This window comes from Cajanus cajan, chromosome 1 (genome assembly GCF_000230855.2).
Source record: "Cajanus cajan strain Asha chromosome 1, NIPB_CcT2T_4, whole genome shotgun sequence".
Lineage (NCBI taxonomy): Eukaryota > Viridiplantae > Streptophyta > Magnoliopsida > Fabales > Fabaceae > Cajanus > Cajanus cajan.
Window position 1 is genome coordinate 86,377,721 of NC_138517.1, and position 19,594 is coordinate 86,397,314.

The following is a 19,594-nucleotide window of genomic DNA, read 5'->3' on the forward strand; positions in this document are numbered from 1 at the left end:
AGGTTTAGATCGTGAAACGCTAGCCAAGAAAGACCCAACATTAGGCCTTAGTGATATTGTACCAAATGTAGTACTAGTTTATCTAAATAAATGGTTACATAGACTATGGACTTTTAACTTAAATTAAATCTACAAATAGTGCTACTTTTATAATATTTTAGTTCTAATATAGTCACAACTGCATGAGTTATTAAATTTGCATCTTGTCCCTAGTCAAGTTCAGGTACGGAAATCTTTTTATTAAAATTAAAACAAATGATGCATGAATTCCATTACTTAATAAATTCATAATTTGAGATCTTGTATGATAATAATACCACGATTACATTATAATGGGACAGCACTGGTTTCTGCATGTGCTCTGTGCTCCCTCTGTATTTTAAAGATCACAGAGCTCTTCAAATAGTCTCATTGATTCTCTTTCTCTCCCTTCTCTCTCTGTCTCCAAAGATAGAAACAGAAACTAAATTGTATAAGAACCAAACCCCAAACACACTTTTTCAAATATCAATATCTTGCTTTGTTTTTTCTCCTTCCTCTCAAACATGTCAACTCCAACATCATCATCATCTTCTTCTATTTGGGTGTTGTCTAACATAAAGCTTCAGTTCTTTGCCCGTATCAGACGGTTTCTCCAATCCAAAGCAACCAGAAAGCGATGTGAACCCTCTGATCGATTTGACACCGCAAAGAACAAAACTGAACCCGACAACAAAGTAGAAAATTTTGAAACAGTTCAAGTTACGGAGAAGCATAAGGAGAAGGAGGAGGAGGAGGAGGAGGAAGAGTCTGTGATCATGATGCAGAGAACTGTGAAGATGCTTCACTTTGGAAGCTGGGAAGAGAAGGAGGTTGCAGTAAAGGAGATTGAAAAGTTAGCCAAGGAAGATGTTAAGGTTAGAAAGTTGATAACAGAACTTGGGGTAGTGCCGGTGCTGGTGTCTATGGCGGTGTCGCCGGTGAATAGCCGCCGGCAAGCAGGGTTGACGGCGTTGATCCACCTAGCTGATGGAACTTACACGTAAGTTTTGCAACTATGTTCTTTCTTTTTATGAATGATCACAACCTGAACTAGTATGTTTTTTTAGTGTTGGATAGTCATAGTCTTAATTTTTTTCTTTGGTTTGAAAAACCTTTGTTATTAACTTGATGTGGAACTGTGTTTGATTCAAATTTAATAATATGTATAAAACCTTTGTTATTAACTTGATGTGGAACTGTGTTTGATTCAAACTTGAAACCCTGTGAGTGATTTAATAAGTTCTTCAGATTTTATTGGTTGAAATGTTGAATTGATTTTACTTGAGATTAGTTTAAAGAGTCGGAAGTTGTTGGGTGTGGCTAACATATATATTCATACCAGAATAGACGTCCATCCAATGACACAGAAAGATAAAAATGAATGATTAAAAATATTGTGAGAGAAAAAAAAAAGATAAAATAGAACGGAATTTGTAAATTTGATTAAGGTCACTAACAAGAAATCAAGGTGCATGAATTAGAACTACACTAAAATTTTATTTATCATAGTCATACTTTTGTTGTCTTCTTATCTGCCATACTATTATTTGTAATGGACAAATTTGTAATCATATTTTATGAAGAAACTTGTGAGTGGAGCCATGGTGAGCATTGAGTAACCGCTCATTTTGACTTTTGGGGAGCGAGGACAAGATTGATGTACAAAAAGTAGCAGTTGGACTTGGCGGGTTAATTTGGTTCATGACTCCACAGTAACCACAACCAAAGTGTTCGATACATTTCCATAGCTTTAAAAAATTGATAAATAAATAAAAGAAAGACAAATGAATAATTCAAATTTAAACAAAATGCAAAGACATCATGTGGGCGAAAGGCTGTAGAAGCATGAAAGTTATTCTCTCTTTTCCCATTAGTAAAAATAACTAATTTTATATATATCAAGAAAGTTGGTTATTTGTATTAAATTTTACTAGTTGATTGTTTGCATTAAATTTTACTATTTTCATAAGATTTTTTTTAAATTATTTTTGTTATAAATGTGAAAAGAAATAGTACAATTGAAAGATAATACAATAAAGAGGAGGTATTTTAGAAAAAATATCATTAAATGATAAAAAATAATTAAATTTATTTATATTTAAGAAAAAAGAAATATATATATTTTGTTTATAATGAATAACAGAGAGATTAGCAAACTCAATAAACTTGTATTCATGACATTAAATACGAGAAAGAAATTTAGCCAATATTTTCGGATCAAATTTGCGGAAAATCCCACTGTGCTGCCATGCTGTGATGTGTTAAGTCAGTATTAGTTGGAAGAAACATAATTAATACTATCAAATCACCAAAACGTGCAGTGTCAACTGAGTTGCTGGGCTGTTGGGATAAACTAGAGGAGACAGAGTTCATATTGGAGCGACATTTTTGTCCTAAAATTCATAAATTACAGATTATATAATATAGGGTAGTTGATCAGATTCCTTTATGATCTTTAAGAAAATTTGATGTCTATTGTTGACCTTCATTTTCCAACACAGATATTAACTTCAGATTCTCGTTGACTTCACTCTGTTGTAAATAATGTTTTTAATTTAGTTGGTTTGTCCTTCTTATTCTTTATTACACAAATTGCACCATTCCCATCAAACCAAGAAAAAATGAATTGAAGAAGGTGGGATGGTGCTAGTTGAGAATTGATTTTCCGGGCTCTAGTTTATGCTGACTTTGAGAGAATATCAAATAGAGTATAGTAGTAATATTTGTTTTTGACCTAACTTTGACTGAGTTGAAAGTTGAAACATGCTTTTAGTCCTTATCTGACGTGTCTATTACTTTCTTTCTTCAGGAACAAGGCTTTGATAGTGGAGGCAGGAATACTGTCCAAGCTGCCTAATACAATTGACCTTGTAGATGAATCAACAACAAGTAAATTGGCAGAATTGCTTTTGTCATTGTCATCTCTAGCAAACACTCAATTCCCTCTTGCTTCATTGGACTTTCTCCCATTACTTAGAAACATTCTTGAGACAGGCTCAAGAAGTTTTGACACCAAACAATGTTGTTTAGGTGCCTTATATAACCTATCAACTGTGTTAGAGAATGCAGGTCCTTTGGTTTCAAGTGGGGTGGTCCCTTTCCTCTTGGAAGTTTCCTCAGTGAAAGAAGTTTCTGAGAAAGCCCTTGCCACTCTAGGGAACTTGTCAGTGACTTTGATGGGAAAGAAAGCAATGGAGAACAGCTCAATGGTGCCAGAAAGATTTATTGAGATCTTGTCATGGGAAGATAAACCTAAATGCCAAGAGTTGTCAGTGTATATTTTGATGATTCTAGCACATCAAAGTTCACTGCAAAGAAAGAAAATGGCAGAGGCAGGGATTGTTCATGTGCTTCTTGAAGTGGTTCTGTTGGGGAGTCCTTTGGCTCAGAAGAGAGCAATGAAACTTTTGCAATGGTTTAAGGATGAGAGACAAACAAGGGTGGGGCCACATTCTGGTCCACAAACACCGAGATTTGCAATGGGGTCACCGGTGAATCAAATAGAAGCAAAAGAAGGGAAGAAATTGATGAAGAGTTTGGTGAAACAAAGTTTGCATAGGAATATGGAAATAATAACGCAGAGGGCAAATGCAGCAGGGGAGTCTTCAAAATTGAAATCTTTGATTATTAGCACAAGTTCCAAGAGCTTACCTTACTAAGATTTTTTTTTTTTTTTAATACTTTTTCTCCTTGAAATTTGAAGTTGATTAGCTAATTTAGGCTTTCTTGATATCTGCTATTCTTAGCCATTGACGGCAATTATGGGACAAAAACTTGAAAAACTACATAACGTGAAAATGTCACCTTGACATTTCTTGCCACATTTGTATATGTTGACAGATATAAATGAAAAATTTCCGATGAGGAAATAGTTGAATATTGCAAATTCAAACTAATATAGTAAATTTTGCTTCAACGCCGCAGTCATTCTGACCCATAAGAAATCACGACTGCTTTACATAATAACTTCAAAATTTTCAGAGACATAATTATAAAGGGCTGTCGCCAAAAGATAGGCACGAGAAGAACTTGAAGAGGAGTTATTGCAATTCAACGGACCCATGACAAGAGTAAGTAGCCAAAGACTTGAAGAAGATCTATAAAAGAGGTTGAAATTATTACTAAACTTTTCGGAGGGAATAGAAGAGAGGCTTATAACTTGAACTCAACCGATAGAATAGGTTTTGGACACAATGGTGGTCGTAAATAACTTATAAAATGTTTTGTGTGTTTTTGCCTTCACTTGTTGAGTAAGTTTGTATCAATCAATGAAATAGGACTTATGACATGTTTAAATTTTGGTATAGTATATGGAGACTTAAGTTTGAAAATGTATTTGAATGGTTAATAGAGACTAAAACTTGTTTTTTTCAGTTTCTCAAATCTTGTTAAGTACATATAATTGGTTTAGTGAATTTTCATCTTTGGAAGTTAAAGAATAAAACTTGTTTGAGTAAAGTTATTTGTTTAATAAATTTTAATATATAGGAAGTTAAAGAGTAAAATTTGCTCAATGAAATGCTTTTATTGAGTAAGAAAATCGATTTTTCAATGAACTTGAATTATGCTCAACAAATCTAGTGCGATAAAAATTGCATTTTACATTCTAATATATGGGAAGCCAAAAAGAAAAATTTGCTAGGCGAGATGCTTTCACTAAGCATAAAGACTTGTTCGTTTAATGAACTTGAATTCTGCTCGACAAATTTAGTGCAAGAGTGATTGAATTTTGAATTTCTTTTACATGTCAAAACCTTTTGTATATGAAATTAGCTTTCAAAAGTGTGCTAAGCACACTTCTTTAATGGGTTAAGTATAAGTAGATCTTTCTCACTTCATGTAACTACTTTTAGAAGTGTATTAAAGAATTGAGATTTTGAGAGGTTGGTGCTTCTCTTTTTGTTTTTATGGAAAAACTCAAGTTCTTGTTAAAAGATCTTCTTTCTGGCAAATCTCCATTTGTCTTATTAGACTGTTTTATTTATAATGTATAATTCATCTATTATATTTTCTATTTATATATTTTTTGCTGCTTATTTTTTAGTTGAAGAACTTGTTGCTTAAAATGATCAAAACTCGTTTTCCATGAATTTAGATTACATCATTTTGACCAATAAAAAAAATACAAGTGCTTTATATAATCATTTTAATATTTTTAAAGAGACATAAATTTTCATTATTTTTTACCATAATTTTGAGTAGGTGTTTATTGTTGTTTTGAATTTAACTTGACTAAATTTGCTAACCAATTGATCAAAATTATATGAATTAAATTAGGTTGAGTTGAATTTGTATAATCAAATTGAAACCGAATGACTTAATTATGAACAAGATTAAATTGGATTAGTTAATCAAGTCTAACTATTTGTTTATTTTTTAAAAATTTAAATTTTATTAACTTTCGTCGTATATAAATAAATGTTAGTAATTTAAAGATAAAAAAGTTAACTAAATGTTATAGATATAAACTTTATTCGTATCGATATAACACATTAAACAATATAAATAATATTTTTGAAAAGCAAGAAAAATTATTTAAATAAAACATATATATGTAATTTGAAGTTTAAACCAATATATATGCGTCCATGACTTGTTTAAAGATTCATCCAAAACACCTTAAAAAATTTCTATGAATATGCGGTTTGAATCTAAAGATATTTTTATTTTTAGTATTAGGTTATTTTCAAATTAAAAAGAATAAATAACTTAAAAAAAAGTCACACACATATATATCTAATTAATTTTTTGAGTTCTTTCTAACCGTGAGTTTTAAGTGATCGTCCCTTTTATTAATCATAAGCGATCGGCCCTTTCTCATAAAGGTGATCTTTTTGTCTCATAAATCATTTATTTATTTCTCAACGAAAACAAACACAAGATAAGAATTCGAGAATATCACTCGTAAAAACACAAATTAAATACAAATTATAGGCAGGTAGGTAGTTTGCTTGTGACTCAAAGCAATGTGTTACTCTTGTCCATAATATACCTTCCCCTCACCATCTTTTCAACAATGAACTTGGAAAGATAGAAGAGTTTCATGCATTATCAATAGGATTGTAAGTCCTACACACTTGGAGGGAAATCAAACAATGTGTGAACGTGTTTGTCAAGATTGGAGTTACCTCAAATGCATTGTTTGAATATGTTTAAGAGACCCTTTATCTTTATATAGTTTGATCTTAGTGCGTATTTAGTTATACGTTTAAAACATGAATAAAACAAAAATTACGTATAAAACATACAAATTATAAATGATAGTTTCTATTTTAACTTGATAAATTAAGTTAAAAATCTGAATCAAACATACACTTAGACACTTAATAGATAAAATGGGAGTTTCATTTCTACTAGCTAGTTACTTATATTTTCTTATTTTTAATTTCCTCGTGTAAAAGAAGAAACTATAATCAAAACTAGCCTTCCCCTCACAAAAGTACTCACAAGTACCGCTAGTTTTGCGAATATGGTGGACACATGGTTGGGTCCCACTTTCTGCAATACCCTTCCCCTCTCCTTCCCAACCTCCACCAGAATCTTCTCATCATCATCATCGTCATCGTCTTCTTCAATGGCGACCTTTCCATCACACCATCGCCGCTGTTACTCAAACCCTAATCCTCCTCACCCTCCGCCTGCTCTCCTCGTCTTCTCTGGAGGGACAGCCTTCAACGGTGTCGTCGAAGACCTCAAGAACTTCACCACCCGCGTCGCTCACGTTCTCCCCGTTTCCGACGACGGTGGAAGCACTGCTGAGATTGTTCGTGTTCTCGGTACTGCGCCATGTTTAATTACTTCCAAAGTGTTTGCACATTTAGTTTTTTTTTTTTAGACTCGTCGAATCAGATTTTGAGGGCAAGGAATTAGGGGATTGGTTTATTGGGTTTTTGCCTGTGTGCGTTGCAGGTGGTCCTGCTGTTGGAGACATACGTTCCAGGTGTCTGAGGTTGTCTGATCAAAGTACCGTCGAGGCTCTCGCGGTTCGGAATTTGCTTGGGCATCGTCTACCCCTTGATCCACTGCAAGCTAAACCAGAATGGTGGGTATCACATTCTTAATTGATAATTATTGTTGCTCCATGCTTGATACCTCTGATTCAGGTATGGATAATTAGGCTTGGTCCCCTTTCTCATGTTTGATGCTTTAGGGGTTGCTGTGTTGAGTTGGGCATATTGAATTAGTAGTGTGCTAATTGCTAAGTTGTAGGATTTTGGGGTGGTGATTATTTGTTACCCAATGTGGGAGGTCGGAAGTCATGTCATGGCTTCCCCAATATTGGGGTGGATAGGTGTAGGGATGGGAGAGGAAAAGAAAGAAAAAAATTTAGAGAGGGAAAATGAAATATGTGATAAGTGATGATATGGTGGAAAATTGAGAGAAAGAGTTGGGAAGAAAAAATGAGGTGAAAAAAGAGACGGAATCCGGGTAGAGGAAGAGAAAGTGAGTGTATCAATATGAATATACGTAGTAAGAAACCATATAATTGAGTGCTTCGACTTTGGAACTCTAAAATGAAGTTATTTTGTAAAGGTCCTTATGTATTATATTTTGTATGCATATTAGTTTTCTTTTTTAAGTTTTAACTCCACTTGATGGTGACTCGTATAGGTACTCTATTGTGGAAGGTGATCACTTTTTATGGAAAGGTGTGTCCAAACCCTACAGGGAGACTATTCGAGCTTTCCTGGTTTATTTCCAGAATCAGGTGATTTCTACAAACAAACTGGGCCATTTCTGAACACTTCTTAGTTGCCTCTTAAAGAATCTTTTTTTCCAGAAATATTTTTGTGTGACTTTTATTAATGCTGGTTTCTTTCCCTATTTATATTTTAATCCTGTGTTTTTGAGATGGGGCTGTTTCTTCAAGTCTGGTATTTTACTGCCTAACTCGCCCATGATTTTTCTTTTTCTTTTTGGGGGGAGGGTGGGGTAATTAGACTCATTCCTTTGAGGTTTAGCAATATTATTGTTACCCCTTCCATTTTTTTACCTTAACCTTCCTCAACTCATATAACCTAAGAAATCATGGGGTCTATGTTAATGGAAAGGGTGCACGGTGTTATATTGTCATATAAATTTAGGGAGGTCTAAGTAACAATGGAAAGGTTTGTTTTTGGTAGCAATGTTGTTAAGAAACATATTTTCTTTTCCAGATTTTGTGAAATTATATTATTATAATCATCATAATTATCACTGTGATACTTACTTTTGATCAAGCTTTTTCAATATTTTGGCATTAAATTTGGGCTTTATTTGTGCAGATTCTCCGCCGGTCTGAAGAATCATTTTGTTTCAGCAATGGCAGGTCCTTTATTTCTAATTCAGTAGCATACTTGATGTGCTTCTTTTTTGCCATAGTTTTTTCTCCCCCTAATTATCATATTTGGGCTTTCACAATTCTTTCTTCCTGGGATGATAAATATCTGCATGTTGCTGATCTTATATTTTTGGTTTTCAAATTGTAATCTATCGTGTATGCAACTTCTGTTTTACTTTGGTGCTAAATTGGTATTTTCCAAGCTGGTTTCATTGTCCAAATTATACATGATAAAATCTTCTCCTACTGACAAACATTTTGGTGTGTGACATTAAAAAACTGTGACTAATTTTTATAAACTGTGCAGCATTGGGAATTTCTTTTTTGCAGGAGCACGTATATTTTTTCAGTCCTTGGATGCTGCAATATTTTTATTTTCACGGGTTTCAGATATTCCCCCTGAAAGCCTGGTTCTTCCTGTGATTTCAACCAATGACAGACTTACATTAGGGTGTGAGTTGTGGGTATGCTATAAATCTATTCAACTGTATACTTATGGTTTCATTGATGTTTATTACTATGCTGAGGGAAAATTTATTTGTTCCTGTCAAAAGAGCTTCCATTAGGAATTCACAAAAAAAATATTAACATGTTATTTTAATAGTTATTACAACAGCTTATTTTTTTTCCCTTATATCTACATAGGATGGAACTATTATAAGGGGACAAAATGAAATTTCCCATCCAACCAGCGGAACAATGGAGCTTATTAAGAAGGTATGCCTGTGTATTTGTTGTGACAATAGTGTCTACTCCAATGACAATTTGTTTAAATTTTCACGGATGTGAAAGGAACTTGCCTGAGACAAAAGGTTCTATATTCTTTCTTGTTCTTTAAGGGGAACCAACAGTTAAAGTAAATTAGTAATGGTTTTTGGTTAATGGTTAGTAATGACCTAGAGTGTATGCTGATGTTGCATTGATGTTGGGTTGGCATTTAGAAATATTTAACTGTTTGGTGCTAATTGAGTTTGAAATAGACTAGCTCTTAGACGAATTTAGAAACAATAAATTTTCAGAATAAGTTTATTCCTTTGATTTTGCCTGTTATTTTATAAGTTTTGATGAAGGAATTTTACCTTCCAACATAATGATGGATATTAATTTTAAATTGAAATAGAGAAATTATTAGTTTATTCCTTTGATTTTGCTTGTTATTTTATAAACTTTGGTGAGTGAATTTTACCTTCCAAAGTAATGATGGGTATTGATTTTAAATTGAAATATAGAAATCATTTTCTCATTCCCACTCCCTAATTAGTATAACACAATAGTGATTGGTATGGCCACGTAGAGGAAGTAAAGTCTATGCAGTTTGTTCATTCACTTGATTGAGATTTTACAATATGCTACTTATTCTTGGTCTCTCTCTCTCTCTCTCTCTTTCTCTCTCTATATATATATGTATGTATATATATATATATATACACACACAAACACACATACATACATACACACACACACACATGTATGTGTGTATATAGTGTGACTTTCAAAAGTTATATGATCACTTAAAAAGGTCATGTGACTTTTTAAAAAACTTACATGACATCATGACCTATATTTTAATATTAACCATTCATGATAAAATCTAATGGTCTTGATTTACTCTTCTTTAATGTAAAGCCCTCACACTAGATGCATAACCTATATATATTGTTTCTTCTGCTAAAATTTTATATTTCATGGGTAGGAAAGCTTTTCAGCTCCAGCACTTCCTTCGAAAATAAAACGGGTGTTCTACATGTCAAGTGAGGGAAAAAATTTGCTGCATGAGGTAAGTACTGTGCCTTGTCAGACCTACTTATTTCACATTCTGTTGAAGTACATTTGTTGTATGTCTCTCACATCATGTTATGCATTGCCATCTATAATAGGTAGAAGAGATGCGTTATATTGAAGATGCAACCAGAGACAACATTTATTAATTATTTTTATTGTAGATGAATTTTGTAGTAAGAAACAAGGGAAAGTTATCCAATAATTGGCAGATATGTTTTCTGTCTTTCTTCAAAGCATTTAACATAATATTAGATTAAAAAATGTGTTTTGCCTTGTTGATGTAAGAATAAAGAAGCCATATGAGACAGAGGATAAGACATGTTCTGTTGACAGATAAGAAACTGTGAAAACAAATAACAAATGTCAATCAACTAAAAAACTTCTTTCTAATTGAATATCAATTAGAGAATGTGGATGAGACTTGAGAGCCATTTTTATGTTAATGATACAAGCACTGTCCAACTCCCCTTGTTTGCTCTGTACTAGAATACTAGATTTATTATATTTGTACTATAAGTAACAAGGCTCCATTTTTTTAGTGTACTTGAGGTTCAAACATGAACTGGGGGGAGGGGGAAACACTTGTTACCAAGTGGGTGGCCACCAGGCCAATGGCCTGATGGCTTATATCATGGAGCTAAATACAACTAATTCTACAAGGATAGTAGTAAGCAACATCTTGTATTTTAAAGGTGGGTGCTGTTTTTATTTGTTTTCTTCTGTTATGATAGTATTAATACTGAGTAGCTTTTACATTTGCTCATCTTACCATAGGAAATCTAAATATGAATTTGGCTATTTAGTTCCAAATTTATGAACAATTTATAACTGGAACTTCTTTTTCTCGTTTAAGTAGGTCTTTCCCTCAGCTAATGCTGCTGTATTAGAGCAGTTAAATAATGTGGACTGCGTTGTGTATGGCATGGGCTCCCTTTTTACTTCAATCTGCCCCTCACTGGTAAACATTCTTACCAATAGTTTTGTTGATGTTTGTGATCACATATGGTAGTATTGACCTTTGCAATTGATAACATTGATGGTTATATATATTTGAAAACTGTGATATTTAAAACATTTGAGCAGTTGAGGTTTAGATGCTTGGCCTCTATTCTGTCAATAGTGTGAATGCATTGAGATTGTGTCTAAAATGTGGTAAACTTGATTGTTCAACTCTTTCAATATTTCTGGAGTCATTTTTACTTGATTAATATGTAATTTGTTGGAACAACATGCTTTATTCATTCTTTATGACAATTTGGTTCTCGCATTAGATGTTTACTGACTCAAATTATTCTAGGTGTTACTGGGAATTGGGGAGATTATTTCTTCTAGGTCCTGCCTCAAGGTATTTCCTTGTCATGGTACTTTTTTTTTGTATTTTCTTTGGTTATTTGGGGAATGTATAATAGACTTTCTACCATGTGAGAATAGAGAAATATAGACTTGACAAGATTATTTGTTTTTCGCAAGTTATGAAGTGGTCCATCTTAGCATGACTGCTGCACATTGAGGCAAAATGGACCAGAAGCTGATGTCTTTTAATATGGACACAAATCTCTGCTCCCATAACCTCTTGCATTCTGGTCCTATCACTGCATTAGGGTGCTGACGTCAACAAATTGGAAAATATTTAGTGAAAAATAAAGGCATGCGACTTGTTGATGGCAGCATCTTGGTGTTATTAAGTGGAAATTAATCTTTTCTGGCTTAGTTGCAAAGTATTTGTCAAGCTCTTCCATGAATGAGATTCAGACTGTTCTATCAGTTATTTTGGTGGTGTCACATTTGATTAGATTTGGCAAGCTCTCAAACATTGAAAGCTATACTTTTTCAGCTTGATTTTTACTAATATGATTTTAAAAAATGTAGGTACTTATGTTAAATGGCACACGGGACCGGGAAACAAATGATTTTTCAGCTTCTTGTTTTGTAACTGCCATTACGGATGCTCTAAATCGAACATATGGAGAACCTAGCAATCACTTACAGAATCCTGTGAGTGAGAATTCCTTCTCTATTGAAATTACTCGGTATCAAATAAAAAGCTACTTCTCTATCAATTCTTGTTCAAAATAAAGCATTTGATTCACATTACTCTCTAAAGAAAGACAGCAAGTATTATAGTTTGAGTGCCAACTTCTTATCCTGTTGAAAGTGGTACAAATGATTGATTGGTCTAATTGATAAATTTTACTTTCTTCCTCTTTTCAGCTGAAAATATCTCATCAATGCGTAGTTTACATGTACTATAATTAATATATTTATTTTGGTAACTCTACGAATTACTTATTTCCTTAGTGCCAAATCTAATTGAGAATCACATTTCTTTAAAAGAAAATTAGACAAATTTTATGCATTTTCTCGTCAGAATTAGTTGTTTGAAGTGAAGTCAGTGTACCTTCTTTGTTGTTTTTGTTTCTTAGTATTTTAATTTTTTATTATTACTATTGGGTTTTCTGAGAAACCTCACATAAAAATCTAGAATTTAGGGATTCTGATTAGCTTAGTTCAATCACTCTAATTTCATTAATTTCAACTTTTCAGTTTTAACATGTGTCCCTTGTCTCTTCCAATCTTGTCACATAATTAACGTAATCCCAAGAAAAAAGCTATCTTATCTGTTTCATCCTTGTTTTCTAAATATTTTCCTTTGATACGTGAAATACTTGGTATGTGAAATGTTCCATCAACTTGCATACAATTATCATATAAAATGAAAACCAAAAAGCACAGTACACAATCAATAATGTAATAAAAGTAATTTACGTGCTGTTTATATTTGATGCAGCCAAGCCACTATATCAATACCCTTTTGGTGCCAAGAGATGGTGAAATTCCAGTCGATATTGACTGTTTGGCTGCCCAAGGAATATTTGACGTGGTATGTCTCTCAAATCTGTTCATTATGCGCAATGTATTGAGTGGATAGAATCTCTTCTATTTAGCATAATGAAGATATATTCCAAGATTATTTCTTTGAAATTTTCTGTGGTCCAGTTCATGAATAGATCTGGGACTTTGTAGAACTTGTTTAAACAGTCAATCATATGTTACCACATCATTGTAGGAGCTTTGACTTCTCTTTACATTGTTATTATAACCAGTCTTTTTTATGATGTGGCAATATGTAATTATATTTTAAACATATTAAGTTTATACATTAAGTGGGTCAAATTTAAACTGTTTAAAGGGTTATTCTGACAACATTAGTCTTTGGAGTGGCATTGTAAGATTGGCATACTCAAAAGTCAGACTTTGTTCGCGTTCATATACCAGGGAATTATAGCAGTTTACCAGTGTATTGGTATCAGTGTGGAGACATGAATCATATCCTTGATACTGTTACGGATTAGTGATTTAACTCGGGAACATATTCACGACGGATGTCTATTCTTATTTTGGTTCTGGATCCATGATTTACTTTGTGATTGTCCTACAATTCTTAAATTTGCAGATAGTTGTTGACTCTCTACGAGATCCTAAAGTGGGTATAATTTATGACCCGAGGTCACTGATAAGATCTCTAGCCGACTTAATAGACAGATACATAAAGTCGCGAGAAATTGACTTAATTGATACTAGACGATAATGATTAACGAGAAGAGCCAGTGAAACTACCATCATTTGACTGTATATCCTACTTTTGCTGTCAGTTCTTCACAAGGTATGAACTTTTTCTTTTTTCATCACCAACAGCAACTATTTAATCGTCTGTAGTCCACTTTTCATACTGATTATACATTAGGAATTCTAGATCGTGAATTGGCCTGTTGGTGCGAAATCTTATGTGGGAAGTTCAAATTTTCCCTTACCAGGTTCCTGTTTATTTTCTCCCATCAAAATACAGCGAATGGTGATAACCCTCCGAAGTACTGAGTGCGATAATATTAAGAAAAATATTTGTTTGTTGGGATGACCTAGTTGACGATAAACAAAGATATGTTAGAGTGCTGTTGTATAATTCAGAGTATTTAGAACAAAATACTCTAGTTTGTGTTGTATATATATATCTCTCATACATTAATTTTTGTTGTTCCATTATAGAACTTAGGGTAGTTTATGGTTCTCTTTTATTTCAGTTCTTGTAGAGTGTTTCTACTAATTTTCCTTTACGTTGGCTCTGATTTGGCGTTGAAAAACAATATATTAAAGTCTGGTTCTGAGTTATGAACTGGGTTCTTGTTGCACTCGGTGCTTGGGTCAATATAGTATTGGCACGGAGGTACGAAGCCTGAATAATAGAAGGGACCAATTATATGAAATTATGAATTAAAATTCATCCAAGAAATACATAAGCATGGTAAATAGTCTATTGACAATGTTAAGAATTTATCGTCATTGAATTATAAATAAATTAGGACGTTTGGTTGGAGAAAGATTTTTTTTATCATGATTCTTCGTAATTACAAATTTTAAGAATCATAATTTCTAAAAATTACTAAATGAATAGTAGTTTAAAGGCTTAAATATGCTTTTTATATATATAATTTAATTTTTTCATTTTTCTTCATTAATTTACTTTTGAAAATCATTTTTTTAATCCAAACATTTTATTTTTTCATCCTTGGCATAGAAGTTTATTATAAAATTGTAAACTTAATGACATCATCATATGTTGTGTGTAACATCTTTTACTTTGCATATATGTATAACATATATTTAGGGTGAGAATATTAAAATTTATGCATAATTAACAAAATATAAACTCTAACATAAGGTAAAGAAAGCACAACAATATTTCAAAACAAAGTCATAATTTGGAGAAAAAAAAATTAACTCTAAACATGAGTCTTATTATAATCATAATGTGAAAAATAATCATAATCTAAATATAAGTATGGGATATCACTAGGTTAGTAAGAAACTTTTTACTCTATAGCTCATAGTATGAGATAAAAGACCTATAGTTACATAGGAAATATATTACTAATTCTACAATGTCATATGCAAGTAATTCATTCTCAATTTATTATATATACATTCTCAAGAACAACATATAATCACATGTAATATGAAATGCAATAGATATGAATTACGGTTTGCATGTGCGTGACATCAATTGCAAGATATGCATAATGCATATATAATGATTTATCGATTTGTCAATTTATATGCATATGATTTGCATGTCACAAGAGTCTCTGTCATATATTATCACAATGATCATATTCACGATTTACCTAACATTCAATTTGTCTTATATTAGTCAAGTATATCATTCCACACATGTATCAAGATCATTCCTAAATCACTCACATTCATCAAGTAATGAAATCACTAAACTATTTCCCTTCATACAACACATACATCAAACAAACATTGATACACAAAACTAATTATAAATAATCATAATTATAATTATAGGAGTAGAAGAATCATAAGGAAGATTAAAATTCAAGAACAAAAAATACTCAGGAAAAACCTCCTCATACAAAACATATATCAAACAAACATCACTACACGAAATTAACCATGAATAATCATAATTACAACAATTATTGGAGTAAAAGAATCATAAGAAAGAGTAAGCTTCAAGAACAGAAAACATTTGGAAAAGCTCTTTTTATACAACCCATACATTAAATATACTTCAATACACAAAATTAACCATGAATAATTATAATTAACAATTATAGGAGTAGAAGAATTATAAGGAAAGCTAAAATTTGGAAACATAAAACATATGTAAAAACTCCTTTCATACAATGTATATTCCTCTTTAACTTGTTCGGTATTGAGCGAAGAAAATGGGTCTCCAATGTGATCTCATGTAGCTCATCTTCTCCTTGGTTCTTCAAAGCATAATTTCTTAACCTTAATGGGTATTATATTTTCCTTCTTCTCAATTAATAAAAATAATAAAATAATAATAATACTAATATAAAATAATATATTATATTTTGATCCTCATATAATTAATTAAAATAAATATCCAAACATTTAAATTTAATATCAAAACACTATAAAATCAACCCATTTAATTTTAGAATAAAAGATATATAATTAATTTAATTTAAAAAATTCGGTGTTAGGTTATGTTGGCAAAAGATGATGTAATGATAATGTCATCATGTACTAAGTTAGAAAGTTGGGCCTATGTTAGCAGTGATATGTCATTACTTGTCACTTTTTCTTAATAAAAAGGTTCAAAATTAAGAAAAATTAGAGTAGATTCGAAAATAAGAGTGTATATGTTGATTTTTGTTTTCATTTCTTATTTATATTTTTAGCTTTTAGTTTTGATTTATAAAATTATCATCTTATTCTCAATATTTTTTTATATCTATTATATAACATTTTGTTTTTCATAAAATAAATATAATACAAGTGTAACAGTATAATTTATTATATTAGCTTTAACTAATTTAATTAGTGGGCTTTTTAAATAAATTCAGGGTGTTTTTTTAGAAATAAAATAAAATAAAATGACGGGCTAAGTGTGGATTATGTTGTACTTGAGTAACTATTGGGTCTAAACTCTAAAAGCAAAACTCATTAGCTTAGCCTATGAGAATAGTGAGGGGTTAGTCTTCATATGTATTAGTTTTTGTTTTTAGAGTTCCTAACGCTTGAGAGAAAGCTTGCAAAGGAGACATTACAGGAAAATCTAAGGGAGCAAATTTTGGGGACTTGAGACCACACCCTCTGCATTAGAGATTAATATCTGAGGTGTCGTATAAGGTATGAGGGATAGTGAAATTATTACATATGAGAGCATGTTAAGAAATATGGTAGTGGAATTGTCCCTAAATCCCTTAAAGTGTGTTTGGATGAAGAATTTAAATGGAGTAATTCATTTATTTGAAGAATTTTAAATTCTTTAAGGTGAAATACCTTGTTTAGATCGAGAATTATAAAAAATTTAAAATTTAAGCATTTGTGAAATTTTTTGAAATAGTGAAATTTCAAATTCTTTCAAAAAAGTAAAAATTTGAAATTCCTCATATTTTTTTTCTTCTTAATTCACTTATTGTTATAAAAGGAAGAAAAAGTATAGAGAAGAAATGAGACAATATGAGATAGAGAAAAGAATCTGACTCGTGTATTATCTTTGGGAGAGGAGTAACCTATTTATAAGTACATGTGGTAACTGAACAATTACACAATAAAGAGAATAATACATAACGGACATATAAATGGTAATGATTGATAATGAATATTGGCATCCACTAATTAAGCCACTAATTATTATTCATAACACTTATATATTTTATCTTATTTCTTATCTCTTTATGTTTTTAATTATTGAATATTCAAAAATATTTGTAAAATTATTAAATATATAAAAATTAGTTAATATTCATTTTTATAAAATTTAATTTAACAATTTTAACATATAAATATATTTTTAAAATTAATTTTACCATGGTAGAATGAAATTATCATATCAAACCTAATAATTTAAAATTTAAAAAATTTGAATTGATTTATCCAATCGAAATATTTTAAGAATGATAGAAATTGAAATCAAAGTAATTCAAATACAAAAAATTTAAAATTCTTTGAATTTGTAAAATCCCTCACCCAAACACACCATTAGAATTTTGATACATGTGATTAGAAGGGAAACAAACACAACAAAGGAGTGTTGATAACATGATTGATTGTTTATTATATGAATTTGTTATTCATTTGTTGGAGTAGTGTTAATTATACGTATTTACCTTTTTTGGTGGTTAGGGTTTGTATGTGTGATTTGAGGGTTTCCAATTGAGTTTTTGTGCATGAATTGTCTTTAATTAATTTGAGTTATTGTTCATTATAAAGTAAGGAAATAGTACTGGTTTGGTTTTCAAGTCATGATTATGTAATGTGCATTGATTTTCTAGGTTGATTCGCTCAATGAGATGAAACCTCATTCAACAAGCCTTTATAGATTAAAAGCCGAAGGGAAACATCGAGTTTTTGGCTTAGGGAGACGAACGTTGCTAAGCAAAAATGACAAATAATGAGTGTTGGTTGAGCAAGCCATTGTTTGCTAAGCCAAAGCATCAAGTGTTTTTGGATCCTAGTAGTTAACTCAGTGAAACTACTTGACTAAGTAAGTTTAAGTCTCTATGGGTCTATTTAGGAGATTTATTCAACGAATTTCAGTCATTGTGATAAGTTTCTTTTGAATCACTAATTAAGTGTAGGTATTCATTTAGCAAGAGTTGACCTTTTGTGAGTTAGTCATTTTAATTTGTTCAACAAGGAGAGTCTCATTAAGTGAATTTATGTTTTTGTAGTGGAGTTTGCTCAACAAAGTTGTGTCACTTAATGAATCTCTAATTTTGAGTAGAATGTGTTATTGTCCCAATAAAGGTGTTCTGAACTTGAAAAATTGTTGAGGTAATCTAGTAAGAGTTACTAAATAGATTAAAAAAAAAATACATATAAGAGTTGAAAGGTGAAGTATGACTAATAATCAAATTGTTAAGAGCTAAGAGTTGTGTTAAAGACATTGTCTCGTGAGTTATATGTGTTATTGAACTATATATGTGCTAAGATTTAACTCTAAACTATATGCTTAGTTGTCATAAATTCTTAGCTTTATTTTGTCATTTGTAAAGTCTAGAATTTGTCTAGCCAAGCATTAAGTCTTGGCATTGTCTAGCCTTGTTTCATCTTTATGTTATACTGTGTGCTAGAGTTCATGAATTAATGCAACTTTCATTTGGAGACATTGGTTTGTGAATCCAATTAGGGGGGGGGGGGGTTCTATATCTTCATCTTGGTCTCAAAGGTTTTAATAGTAGATAAAATCTTGTTAACACAAGTAATAAGTGTTAATCGTGCATTACTATAAAACTCCAATCGGCTCTTGTTGGATCTTTTTCCTAATTAGAGTGGATGTGTGGTAATCTATCATTTCATGTATATAGGTTGCCTCATATGTATGTCGTGATGAGAGTTCATTAGTGCCACATGCATATAAAATTAAAGGTATAAGAGTTCAAGTGTCAAGAGTTTTGTATTATGTATGTGTGCTTGAGTTATATTTTTGATGTGTTTTAGTTTACTATCTTACCTTCTTATATGTGCTATAAACATGAGTGAAATGTATCTTCACTCTTATGTTTTGTGTTGTCTATTGTATTTAGGTTTAAATGCCAATTTTTTGACAAGCATGAGCATATTGAACATAAGACTAAAGATGATGAAGCTTATGATTCATTGTTTATGTTTGATGGTTGCTTTGATAGCTTGCGATATTGGGACAAAGGATCTAGTTATATTTATATTTGTTATAAACTGTATTTAATTTAAAGTCATCATATTAGTTTGAAAACTTTTATAAAAATCGTTTGAGTGCCTAGTTATTGTAAATATGAATAATTTTATCCACGTGATAAAGTATAATATTGATTTAATTAATTTCCTTATTTATTATTATATAAGATAAAGTGTTACGAGGTAAGAGTGTCACATATTACTACTACAAATGTTTGAAAATAAAAATACAAATAATATAAAATTGACATGTTATTT

General features: G+C 31.3%; 2 protein-coding genes across 6 annotated transcripts; both read left to right on the top strand.

The window, feature by feature from the left end:
- The first annotated feature begins 233 nt into the window (after positions 1-233).
- Positions 234-3,907, top strand: LOC109817780 (ARM repeat superfamily protein). Its single transcript, XM_020383125.3, has 2 exons — positions 234-1,021; positions 2,831-3,907. The coding sequence occupies exons 1-2, from the start codon at positions 546-548 to the stop codon at positions 3,678-3,680; spliced, it is 1,326 nt and encodes a 441-aa protein (XP_020238714.1). The 5' UTR covers positions 234-545; the 3' UTR covers positions 3,681-3,907.
- Positions 3,908-6,425: 2,518 nt separating this feature from the next.
- MEE18 (maternal effect embryo arrest 18) lies at positions 6,426-14,196 on the top strand. 5 transcript variants are annotated; one of them, XM_029268701.2, is made up of 13 exons: positions 6,432-6,797; positions 6,931-7,063; positions 7,633-7,729; positions 8,286-8,329; positions 8,649-8,805; positions 8,987-9,058; positions 10,035-10,118; positions 10,980-11,081; positions 11,421-11,468; positions 11,993-12,118; positions 12,912-13,004; positions 13,578-13,787; positions 13,869-14,196. In XM_029268701.2, the coding sequence occupies exons 1-12, from the start codon at positions 6,491-6,493 to the stop codon at positions 13,710-13,712; spliced, it is 1,398 nt and encodes a 465-aa protein (XP_029124534.1). In that variant the 5' UTR covers positions 6,432-6,490; the 3' UTR covers positions 13,713-13,787; positions 13,869-14,196. The 5 variants fall into 5 exon arrangements, with proteins under 5 accessions (XP_082922288.1, XP_029124534.1, XP_020238696.1 ...); XM_020383107.3 differs by having other exon boundaries at positions 13,878-14,196; XM_020383106.3 differs by having other exon boundaries at positions 6,433-6,797; positions 13,939-14,196.
- Positions 14,197-19,594: the final 5,398 nt, after the last annotated feature.